General features: G+C 40.8%; 1 protein-coding gene across 1 annotated transcript in view; it reads left to right on the plus strand.

The window, feature by feature from the left end:
• The window catches only part of LOC145419740 (collagen alpha-1(XIII) chain-like), a 43,214-nt gene extending 32,664 nt beyond the window's left edge, over window positions 1-10,550 (plus strand). The window contains exon 3 of the mRNA XM_080288127.1: window positions 10,410-10,550. Coding sequence (XP_080144253.1) covers window positions 10,410-10,441 — 32 coding nt within the window. The 3' untranslated portion in view covers window positions 10,442-10,550. The remainder of the gene's footprint in view (window positions 1-10,409) is intronic.
• Window positions 10,551-12,938: the final 2,388 nt, after the last annotated feature.

Genomic DNA, 12,938 nt, shown 5'->3' on the forward strand with positions numbered 1-12,938 from the left:
AAATCTTAGGCAGTCTGGATCCATGTTCATGTTCAAATAACAAAGATTCCTTTCAAGGAAGAAAACGAGTTTGTTTTTATAGACTGGATAAAATCTGTTTTACAGTTCATTAAGAAACAGAAGTTAGCTTTATAGCACACTACCCTCTGTTTTGACAGGTATCACAAACTGGCAGAATATGAGCTGCAAGAAGGGTATTTCAAATGCTGAAACAAGATTTACCAATATAACAGGGGACATGGACAGTTAGTCTATTTCATTATGTTTAAAATGCTTCTTACAGGTTTCTCTGTCTGAATTAAATAACTTTAATTCCAAGCTGATCAATGACAAGTAAAGCTGTGATGGTCATGGCCTCAAAGGATTCATATTGCTGCTGTTGAAGTGCTGGTATGAGTTTAACAGGAAGCTGCAAATCTGTCAAATTTACTCTGGCTACGTTCACACTGCAGGCGAAAGCGCATCAAATCTGATTTTTTTGACCCTATGCGACCCATATCCGATCATGCTATGACAGTGTGAACGTCGCAAATCCGATATTTTCAAATCCGATCTGGGTCACTTTCGTATGTGGTACTGAATCCGATACATATCCGATGTTTTAGAAAGCGACTGCTGTTTGAACGGTCAAGTCGCATTAAATCCGCCTTTTACGTCACCGACACAAGACTGAAGCCAATTATCAGCGCCAGAGAAGCGCCCGAGAAGACATCGCGAACGCTTCCTGGCCATCCAGTGTAGATGTTAGTGAAACTGTTGGGAAGACAATGTGAACATTTTATTTGTACTGTATAATCTGCAGATTCTGACAGAAATCTGCAGCTATCATTTGAAGCACCGCTCCTCTCTTAAACAGCAATAAGGATCATTATTAGGTTATTTACATTATTATGTAAATAACAAAATAACTTAAAGCAAAAATTGGGAAACGAAGTCCGAAGTCTGCATATTAAGGGCCATCAGTCAAACAATACTGTTGCTGTGGGTCTAAACAGAGCTCGTTGTGTGTGACAGCTTCTTTTGCGCATGCGGGCCGCTTTGAGCATTCACACTAGAGCGCGTTTGCTGTCGCATTTTATTTGTAGTGTGAACGAGCAGACAAAAAAATCGGATTTGATCAAAAAATCGGAATTGAGCATTAAGACCTGCAGTGTGAACGTAGCCTCTGTGTCTCTTCTAGAGATGGACCGATCCGATATTACGTATCGGTATCGGTCCGATACTGACCTAAATGACTGGATCGGATATCGGAGAAAAATAAAAAATGTAATCGATCCATTAAATATCACGAAAGCACCTCACAAAACTTGCAACACGCCGTAACTCACCTCAGAACGTTAGCACGTCGGAGCAGTATGCATCACGTGATAGAGCGGCTGTATGCCACAGCGGGACCTGTCGGTGGTCTGGATAGCATGTGGAGCTTCGCTAGCAACCCGGCATTTCATCTCCGACAAAGTTATCCCCGAGAGAAGTAAAGCAAGTGTGTAAGTCCATCTCTGAATGTTTGTAAAGCATTCCCACGTTAAGCTTAACGAGCGACTGCCTCTCGCTCTCCGGCTGCTACTTCAATCGTGAAACTGCTTAAATGATCAGCTGATCAGCTTTTCTGTCGTGAGTCCATCTTTGTTTTTGGCCCACTTTGCACCAGAAAGAGGAAACCAGCGGCTGAACAACAGCAGCACGTTTAAGCTTGATCAGCTGTTGTTAGAATTTATTTAATATTACTTTCTACACCAGGATCTTTTTCTTTGTAGCTGACGGCTGGTAACTGTGCAGGGGCGGATCTAGCAAAGTTTAGCCAGGGGGGCCGATAGGGCATGAACAGGGAAAAGGGGGCACAAAGACATACTTTTCTTTCTTATTCTCATTTAAAATGTCGAGCTTTTAATAAATAATTATCTGACACACAAAGTTTTAATTTGATGTAAAATGAATAGAAGTCAATTACTGTATATAGTAACTATTAAGTCTAATATATATACCCTAGTAAGCTATAGTACTTTTTCCTTTGGGAAGGTACCATCTGTACAGTCTGCAATTTTGTTGAAGAAAGATGTTGAATCTATTTAATATTTCTTGAAAAATAATTGATTTCTGTGCATTTTTTTTCACACTGCATCAAATTAAGGTTGATTACGTCGATTAAGCATCATGAGGTGGCGCGTGAGGGGTGGTTCCCTATTTTTTATTTATTTATTTTTGTTGTTGCTGGGAGTTGGAACCCTATTAGTTAGGTTGCTTAATATTTACGCTAAGTACTCTTTAAAATACCAGAATAGGGAGGATGGTGTAGGTCTAAGTTTATTAGATTGATCAGTATTGCTGAACTATGAAATATTTTTTTTGTATACAGGTATAACAGAATAGCTTTAGTGTAGTTGTTGTTTTAAACTTGAGTATGAACTTGCAGACTTGCAAAATGCAGCAAGATATTTAAAAAACAGTTTTGTTGATTAAAAAACACTATATCGGATTCATATCGGTATCGGCAGATATCCAAATTTATGATATCGGTATCGGACATAAAAAAGTGGTATCGTGCCATCTCTAGTCTCTTCTCCATGGAGTCATTTAAATCTAACAACAGGTTTAATTCGTTACAAACCAATATAATTTTAAATATAAGGGTTTTAACAGTGCTGTCATCTAACAGGCATACTTTAACAGGTTGTGAGTCTGTATTTTTATCTTTGATATCCAATGTTCAGAACAACAGGACAACAGTAAGTGACGGCACCCTCAGCATTCTGGGAACACAATTGAGAGTTCTCTATCATATTGAGACTCCGTTACTCCATATTGACGGGGTACGACACCCCCCCCCCCCCCCCCCCCCTTGGTTGTGGCGTGTGGATACTTCTCTAAGACACTCTGGCTAGCACGGCGACGCCCACAGCTTGCGTATAAAACAGCTGCGCCGATGTGAAAAAGGTGATCGTTTGATCTCCACTAGTGTATGCGCGTGTACCTATGTGTGGTACTGTGTGAGGGTGTGTGTGGCAGTTGTGTTTGCCTGTGGGAGCATGTCTCAGTAGCTGAATGCTGCCTATCCCCTAACCACTCAAAACAAAATGCCAAACACAAAAATCTCAGCTGCTGTGGCTCCCGCTGCTGGCGCCGGCTCTCTTGCACACCCGGGCACTGAGCTGGTTGACTTTGAGGTGCAGTAGCAGGGACTTTCATTGGGACCCATCTCTGCTGAATATGGCATCATCCCCCAACCATGGCTGGCTCTAGAGTGGACCAACTTTAGAACTGGCTCCTGCACAGGGTCCTTATCATGGATAGAGGTGACCATAGCTGGTTCTGGATGAGTGTTGCTTAAGAGTCCAAGCCAGGAAAGAATGGTTTTGTCCAGATTGCACAAGGCCTCGGCAGCCAGGGAGTCTAGCAGAAGTTAATTCTCTTGGATCTGGTAGAAATGTGACCTGGGCTATTTTCTGGTCTGTGTTTACTGGCCACTAGCAGTCAAAGGTCGATTCCAGCAGCAGAAGACCCCAAAAAGGATATCAAATGTTGTCAAAACAAAAGCAAAGCCAGTAGGCACCAAACAAACAGCATCAAGCAAACAGTGTGGTGATGTCGAGTTGTTTATAACATATTCACCAATTCAGTTACTTGGGACGATAATTACTAATTACTGAAACTATTAAAAATATATAGGAGTGAGCACCGGGAGGTAAGAGAGGGCTGTCTCATGCTAGCCGACCACTGCCATCCAGCCTCTTGCTGGTACAGTCTCAGGATGAACTAAGAGCCAGGATTACAGCCCAGCGGGAAATAAGAGAGTGCTGTGCTCTAATTTTCATGGTAACCTGGCTTTCACACAACATGCAGCTGTGACATCAGAGCTACTGGGACACGCCCACCAGTCCTTTGTTCCTTTGCCCTCCAGCCATCCTTTGAGCGTCTTACAGTTTAACGTAGCCGAATCGACATATGGTTGCTGTGCTATCAGAGATGCTAGAATGGCGTAGATTATGTCACCAACGTGTGAACACACCTCCTAACCCTGCCTTACAGGTCAGATGTGGATCACAAGACCCCCAAATGTGTAAGTTCATATCTTTGGATATGCTCTCATCATAGATGACACAGTAGTCTTGGACTGAGACAGGTGAGAAAAAAAAACTTTTGATCTGTCTGCTATTGGTCGTCACGATGGAGTAATGTTTTGCCCGCCAGGCTAGAGAGTCGGTCACATGACCAAACTGTGGTGAAACCAATGACTGTAGAAATGATGGCCGACCTGGCTGCACTTCCTCCCGTTGAAAATTTAAATGAAACCAAAGTTCCTGCTTGAGGGAGCTGCGTTATACTGGCGCCCGCACACCTGCTGGGCGTGACCACGAACACACACCCCTGCCCTTTTTACGTAGTCCACTGCTCCAGTTTTGAGGATGTCGCTTTCATCGTCATTGCTATCACTAAATAAACAGACTGTTTCTGAGCATTGCCAGTTTAAACTGATTAACGTCCATCCCTATTATCTGTGGAGAGAGTTTGCCGTGTTTTTGGCCACTGTTTACGTTCACCTGCGAGTTAACACCACGGCACAACTCAGGAAATTCCAGAATGTCTTCAGCGCATTAGAGACGACTAATCCCGATCCTCTGGTGTCTGCTTATATAACACCTGCCATGTGCTCATCCTGTTATTACAGAGTGTATTCAAGCATTAAGAAAGACACTTGTTAACTAAGTCTGTTTACATATTTCTGCTTTACTTTGCAGTGACTCCATGCCTCTTCACCCCATCGCTTTGGGGAACGGCTCCAATCCACACAGGATAGATTTGAATCCACCTTAATGATACGAAAACATGAAAGTGGAAGAATTACGTCCCTATTTCTCTGTATCCAAACATCTGTCTTTGCTTGACTTTCCATTTTCCTCTGTACCACATCCTTTGGTTGGTAACATTGTACAAAGGAAGTGCAAGCTGTATAACACATTGGTTTTCATGACGCAGGGCTGTGGACTCCTGAAGGTTATTTTATAGCAAATGAGGCCCTCTTGGGTTACACTGTGGGAGTTGGGTGCTTCCTGGCCAAAGGTGCTGAGAAAAATCCATTTTCCTTGGACGTTTTGGGTAAAATCTCTTACATCTTTCTGTCTTTCACTGTGTGTGGAAGTTCTTTTGTACATATTTGTTCACATAAACGAGTCAATAACAGTTCATTGTGAGCCTTGTCAGTTTGGTTTTGTCTTTTTAAACTTCTCGTGTCCAGCAGATGTAGCAGCAGAATAATGGTCAGAGTATTGTGTCAAACCTGTCTACACAAAAACTTATTTGTGTCCAGAAGTTTAAATCTGGATCGATGAAAAGATCTTGCTCCCACTCTGTGGTTGGGAGGGAGATTGAATGATGAGTTGGGGGCACTGACATTTTAAAAAGTTGGCTGAGATTAAATCTCTCCTGAATTATGTATTTCATTTGTTTGTGTTTTGAATAACATTTTTATTCTTTTTTCGTACCATTTTTGCTTTTTCTTTCTCTGGCACATATCTGGATTGTCCAAATGGCTCTAAGTTTACAGTGAATCAGGGAAGATTTTCTGGTGGAAGAAATTCCCACCAGCCTGTCAGAGAGGTGTTTATATTAAGGCTTTAAAGCAGTTATGATCATTAATACTTGGGATTATGACAGGCAGATTAGAGATTTTTACTTTATCACAGAAAGCTTATTCTAGGTCCGGCCATGGGCTGTCGAGCAAACTTGATTAGATCCAATCTGAAACATCTATAAGAAGAGAAATAGTAGTAAAAATGTTCTAGACCTCCGTGTTTTGACTTTCGTGGAGTTTTTACACCTAATGGTGATGGTTTATTTTTCCATGATAATTTAGAGACGTTTGAGTCTTTTGAACTAGAAAGTGTTTTTTCTCCTGAATTATGTCATTTCAGAATCAGAATCAGAATCAGAATACTTTATTGATCCCTGGGGGAAATTATTTTTTGTTACAGTGCTCCATTTTAAACCAACATTAAGACAAGACAGACAATACGCTAACTAAGAATAGTACAATATATACATATATATACATACATACATACATAAGTCACTTATAAATAAATATTTGGAAAAGAAACATGTGTAGTTGTAGCAGCAAACAGTGTGTTAAGTGGATGCGTTGTACAGGGAGATGGCCACAGGCAGGAATGATTTCCTGTGTCGTTCAGTGGTGCTTTTCGGTAATCTCAGTCTCTCACTGAACGAGCTCCTGTGACTGACCAACATGTCATGGAGTGGGTGGGAGGTGTTATCCAACATTGTCTTTATCTTGGACAGCATCCGCCTCTCCGACACCACCTTGAGGGAGTCCAGCTCCATCCCCACAACATTGCTGGCCTTACGGATTAGTTTATTAAGTCTGTTGGCATCTGCGACTTAACTCTAGTTTTAGTTTCTCGGGATGCTAATTATATGTTTGTGTGGTGAGGAAGGCCAGGCAGATTCAATTTTTTTTTTCTAATTCTAATTTTTGCTTCATTTTTCTTATGAGAACAGTGAGATATTGTTTTGTCCCACGACACTACCTTTCCACCTTCCCAAAGAACACTTGGAGATATTACTGGCAGGTCATTGTTTTCTAAATACAATCCCCAGTTAACAGAGTTCTTGATTTTAAGTAAAGAGGTATTAAATCTCTGATGGGACTCACAGAGATAGACACTGGTGCACGATGGCTGAACTAACTACAAGTTTAGTCCAAGCGAGAATGTGAGTGGTGTGCTGGTGAAAGAAGGTGTAATCCCTGAGAGTGGGGTGACGTAAACACTGTTGTTTAATAATGTCTGTAGAGTGTCTGTTGCTTTGACTCACTGCTGCACTGAGCCTGTAAATTCCTGGATTAAATACCAGGTTGAGTCTCGTCCTGTTAAAAGCGAGGGTGTCATTTGCTTCACATAATACAATCTGATGGTTACTTCTGTTTTAATGTTTTCCTTACAGACTAGTTACACAGTAACATTTGCTCTGCGTCTTTATCATATTTTCTAGATTTTTTTTCTTGTCATTTTCACCAAAGCAGGTCATAGGTTTGTTGATTTCTATGTATTATTGTAGGACATATCCCTCACATAATAAACACTTTGAGGGAAGTGTAGCTGTGATTTGATTCAAATGTTCAGGGGTGTATGGGCTGTAGGGATTTCAGAAAAAGGTGCAAAAGAAATGGAGTCGTTTTACTGAGTTAGGCTGACAGACGTTCACTGTTTAGACAACTGCTGCAGAAAATCCTTTAAGCATGAAAGTGAATTAACAAAGCAGAAATGTAAAGATCTGTAAATGTGTAGTTGAGTGATCATTGGTTGGCTGTGAGGGTGATTACACAAACAGGCTTTTCACTTTGTTTCACCTTTGATGTCAGTGGGATTTAGTAACATAGACCAACATCTCCAACAGTACAGTTCATTAGGACCCCAGTTTGTAATGGTTTTAAATCTTGTTATAGCAACGAGTGCATGACACACCAGGTTACCGACCAGTGAAGCTGGTGAAAATAAAGGCAACCAGATGGTGGGAAAGAGCAAAGGAAGTGCCCAACAAAAAATGGCTGCTACTGTGTGGTTTGACGGGAGAAACAGTGGATCTACAGGGTATATCAGGAGTGGAAGTGGGTTTTTGGATCTGGATATTTAGACAACTGAAACTGCACAGGCTATTCTTGGGTCAATATTCTGGGACAGAGAGTCATCATATTACTTGTTATCAAACAACAATAAACTGAGAATAAAGGGATTTTATTAAGGTAAAGTGTTGAATTATGCACATTTTCTCAAACTAAACACCAGGGCGCACGGGGCAATATTTGTAATGGTTTTAAATCTTATTATAGCAGCAAGTCTCAGTATTTTTGCGTAGTTACTTTAAGAACTTGAAAGACTTCCTTTTCAGTAAATGACTGAGTCTAATAAGACAAGGGAAAGGGAAACACCTGTGAATCTGAACGCTGGTGGGCAATATTAGATCGTTATTTCTGACCATAGCTAACCGCCACTGCTTTTACATAAGCATAAACAACAGGTGTTAGCAATAGTTGGGATTAAACCCAGCAGAGGACAAGGCTTGGAATATGATATCAATGCAGTCAAATAAATTCCACTTTTTGTGTGTGTGTGTGTTTGTTTATGACTGTAAACTTTGTTTCATGTTGTGCCCAGAGCTCGTTTGACGGGCGCCACTTCATGTGCTATATTTGAGCCCACTTCCCCAGGCCTTTCAAAGTGCCTTTGGATCAAGGTGCTCTACACTATGTCCCCTGGGTGAGTGGGTCCAGCCAACAGGATGTGATGGCAGGCCAGAATGCAACAAGAATCTTGCCTTCGTGTTTGCTTTCCACACCCTTAAATAGAGAGAGGGAGGTAAAGGGTAACCTTAAAAATGTGGAACACAATCGTAGGAATGACTGGAGCAGCCGTAATTTGACTTTATTACCCAGATCTCATATCATAATAGAAAATCCTCTAAATTTAAAGGGTCTGGGTGTTTACAGTATGCAACAGTTGGCTCTTTGTGGCCCTAAATGATGCAGTTTTAACTGAAGTTAACTTAAAACTAAAGAAAATATTAATCAAATATCATCTTATCAAATTCAAGTTATGAAATTTCATAAATCAACATTACATGATGTGATGTTGATTTATGAAATATCTCTAATTTTTAAAAAAATGTAAAATTATGTCTCTTAAAATACGTTATTCACTTAGCAAATAACAAATTAGCAACATTTATTCTGTCAGACCCCTGTAATAGGAGAAAGTCATAAAGCATTTACGTTATTCACTATTTAGTACAATGTTTAGTTTTAAATGTAGACCTGCTGACGGTGTTTGCTGTGATTTTAGTGAGCTGTCACTGTCTGTTCTGCATCCCTGAAAAGATGCAATTATTTTTCTGACGTAGTCCCTGTAATTAGATGAAGACACACACACAGGACTTTGTGAAAGCTGTGAGAATATAAAGCTGCCTGTGTGGACCAAACATTCAGTGTAAAATGAGAGTGGTGTACTGTGATGCCATGCGAAGGGTAGAGTAAGACTTTTTAAATTGCTGTAACGCCTTAGCTTTGGGGTGGCTACCAGTCTGCATGCTGTGTTGACACAATGGTAACAGAAAATAGTGGGGAACCTTTTAAACAACATCTTCTTATGCGAGCTTCAAACTGTAAACTGGTGTGACTTAATGTCATCATTTCCTCAACATAAACAGTATATTTTAGACCCTAAACTGTCTGTTTCCATTGTATTTAATTCGTATGGATTTGAATTTCACTGACAGCAGGCACCCAAGTATGGATGGAGTAGTCTGAGGAGCACATCGATTGAATAATAGTGAGGATTTGCATTTCACAGAGAGTTTTCCTCATCTTGCTGTGGCTCTCATGACGACATCTTCAGTGACCCGTGTCTGGTTTTGGTCGTAACTTTCTGTTGAATGATCCCAGGCTCTTTCTACATAATTCGGTTTTTGTGAAAGGCCTGTTTTATGGCTGTTTGAAAGCTGACAGGCTGTGATGCGAGTTTATTAACTTGGCACAATCTGAAAGGGTTGAATTTTCGTAATAATTTTACCATGTGTGGACAATGAGAAATTCACTTGATGTTTGAGTATTTTATATTACATGCACTAGGTTTCCGTAAACAGGGTTAGAGACCCTAAAGAAATGCTATTTTTGACCAATCAATCTTATTTGCATTGCCAAAAGATTTTTTTATTTATCTATTGATTACCGATTGGTATAACTCATCCGCTTTGTTTAGAAGAAAACGGTGACGTGTGATCGGACCAAAATCTTCTGAATGTTTACATGAAGCATTTGATTTCTTGTTAATCTGGTTACTTGTGTACAGATTAAAGTGTTCATGTGCCACTGCTGTAACTAGACAGAAAACAACTCAATAATTGGCGTCTTGTGGTGTTGAAAAGTGACAAGAAGTTATGTTTGATTAACTCATAGAAAAATCAGTTACATTATTTTGGAGTTTTTAACAAGCATTTGTTTCATTTTATGTCAGAAACATGCCAGACAATAAAAAGTGTAACTAAAAGCCTGGTTCCTACTGTTGTAGTGAACTACGTAGAGCCTGTGATGTAGCCTACACAAGGAGCTAATGCCATTGTCACCATGTATACCTTAGCGTGTGAACAGTGACATTTAGTCACATCTTGTATGCATGCTGAGGATTATGGCACAGATTTAACACTGAAGTGTGAATCCACTGCAGAAAGATATTTTTACTCGAGTTACCTTGAGTCTTCCATGAAAAGTGCATTGTTGCTCCACTGCTCATACTCAACTCTAAGAAACGTATTTTGGTTGCACACCATTGTTGGGTTAACTGGAATCTTTGTCATGGTTGCATAAAAACTTAGCACTCTCTCTTTCTCCCTCTGTCTTGCAGGACCTCCAGTAAGTACACCAGATGCTGTGTGACCTCCACATGATGAAGTGACTCAAAGTGATTATTTTTACATTTTGGTGACAAGTAGATGAAACGGACAATCCCCTGGAACACATCTGCTGACAGTAAAGCTTGACTGGATACGGTGGTAATCTGTAGTTTCATTGTGTAACTTCTGCCTGTCCACATACTTTAACAGTACTGATGATAAAGGAGCTTAGACCTGTGGCCCTTGGCAGGTCTGTGCAGGAAAAGCTGAATGCAGGCAAATAGTTGAAACTGAAACTTTGATTAAAAGGAAAACTCGTATGTTTTAGATAAAGAAGTATTTTAGCACCCACAGAGAAATTAGAGCTTTACAAAGTAATGAAAAACATGACTCCAAACAAGGAAAGAAGACTGAAATATTGCAAAACCACAACAAAGGAAATGTATAACACAATTAGCCACCGGCATAGGTTCCAGTACCAACATGACTTTGAACCGGATAAGCAGATGAAGATGGATGGATGTAATAATTACTGCTTCCAGCTTTAGCAACATCTTCAGCTACTTCTGTTGATGTTACTTTCCCCACTGTTCATACATTCAGTAGCTTTCACTGCAGAGAACTGAAGCATAAACTGCACATGAGGTTAGTTTAGTGTCAAACGGTGAGACACCAAACAGAAGACAGTAATCGATTTCATGAGTTTTATTGTAAACACAAGAGTAACAATGAAAAGGTGGGGGTGTGTGTAGACTGGGACGTGGGCATGATGTGCAGGATCACTGACTTTAGACACTTCAACAGAGAGTAGTTAGATTTTGGGATGAAGAGTGAGAACCAGAGGAATATTGGAGTTAATGGCTTAATTGTAAGGCATTAACACCGCTGATTATTGATCGGTGAACACAGAAGAGCTACCTCGTCAGGACTCTGCAGTCTATTTACACCTACAGGCCAGTGGACACTCTTTCAATGATGAGGATGTAACATCCTGGACAGGGAGGAACGCTGGTTTGGAGTCAAGGAGGCCGTTTACGTGAAAAGGGAAAGACAATCTCTGAATGGAGGAGGGGCCTAAGGGTCCATCTGTCACCATCTTACAATGCTGTGATTGCAGCCATTGCCCAACTCTCTGTCAATGGTACTCATGACCATTGATCAGTGGTCATGGCAATTTGAATATTAATGATCAAGGAACTGACCTCACAGCCCATTGTTCAATTAGTGGGCTGGTTTCAGTCCTTATGCAAATGTCCTGTTTATAAGGTTGGCAACCTGCAGAAGTCACTTAGATGGGTGACAAAATGCTACGTCCAGATGAACAGAATCACTGTTATTGGGATTTCCTTACCTGGATGATTGAGCATGCATCAAAACATACTAATAGGAAGGTTGGCTGCTCCCGTCTGCAAGCATTCATGTGCAAGATACTGAACCTTGAGTTGTTGCCAATGGATTCAATTGTTAATACAGTCCTGGTCAAAAGTTCAAGATCAGTTGAAAAATGATTCATATTTTTAATGTTTGGATCTTAACAAGGTTCCAAGTAGAACTTCAACATGCAACAAGAAGAAATGGGAGTGAAACAGGCTGTTTTACAGCAGATCAAAAGTTTAGGACCACATGCTTTAAAAGGCCAAATCTGTGCAAGAATGTGGATTTGTTGTCATTTTCTGTCAGGTAGTCACACTATCATGACGTTCTGATGGCAAACAAATGTTCCCTTTTTGAATGTCGGGTTGTTGAACTGCAAAAGCAGGGTCTCTCTCAGCGCACCATCGCTGCTGAGATGGGAAGTAAGACAGTCATTTGGAATTTCTTAAATGATCCTGAGGGTTATGGAACAAAAAAGTCAAGAGGAAGACCCAAAAAAATCTCACCAGCACAGAGCTGAGGATCCAACTGGCTCTCCGTCAAGACACTGGACAATCCTCAACCCAAATTAAGGGCGTTTCTGGTGCCAACTGCGGCCCATAACTATCAGATGGCATCTGAGACTTGAAGGGCCTCAAAAACAAAAAACGTCTTCAAAGGCCTCGTCTCCTTGAACGCTGCAGAACTCACCATTTGGACTTTGTAAGAGAGCACCAAACATGGGACATTGAAAGGAGAAGGTTTTATTGTCTAATGAGAACAAATGTAACCTTGATGGTTCTGATGGCTTCCAACGTTACTGGCATGACAAGCAGATCCCATCTGAGATGTTCTCTATGCTCCACAGTGGAGGGGATGCCATAATTTCCTTCAGTTGAGCAATAGAGCTTCAGGAGGTGCAGGGGCATCAAGTAGCTGCTGGCTATGTCCAGATGTTGCAAAGAGCATCACTCAAAACTGAGGGCCCTCATCTGTGTGGTAACGACTGGTTTTATCAACATGACAACGCTACAGCATGCAATGCAGCGACGAGGGCTCAGACCTCTACATTTGAAAAACCACACAGTCACAAGACTCAGCAGTCCATCTGCATCTAAAGGACAAAGGTCACTCTTTGAAAATGCCAGTGTTCACAATTTGGACAGAGAAGACAGATGGTTTGAAAG

The sequence above is a fragment of the Astatotilapia calliptera genome, chromosome 13, assembly GCF_964374335.1.
Source record: "Astatotilapia calliptera chromosome 13, fAstCal68.1, whole genome shotgun sequence".
NCBI classification, from domain to species: Eukaryota; Metazoa; Chordata; class Actinopteri; order Cichliformes; family Cichlidae; genus Astatotilapia; species Astatotilapia calliptera.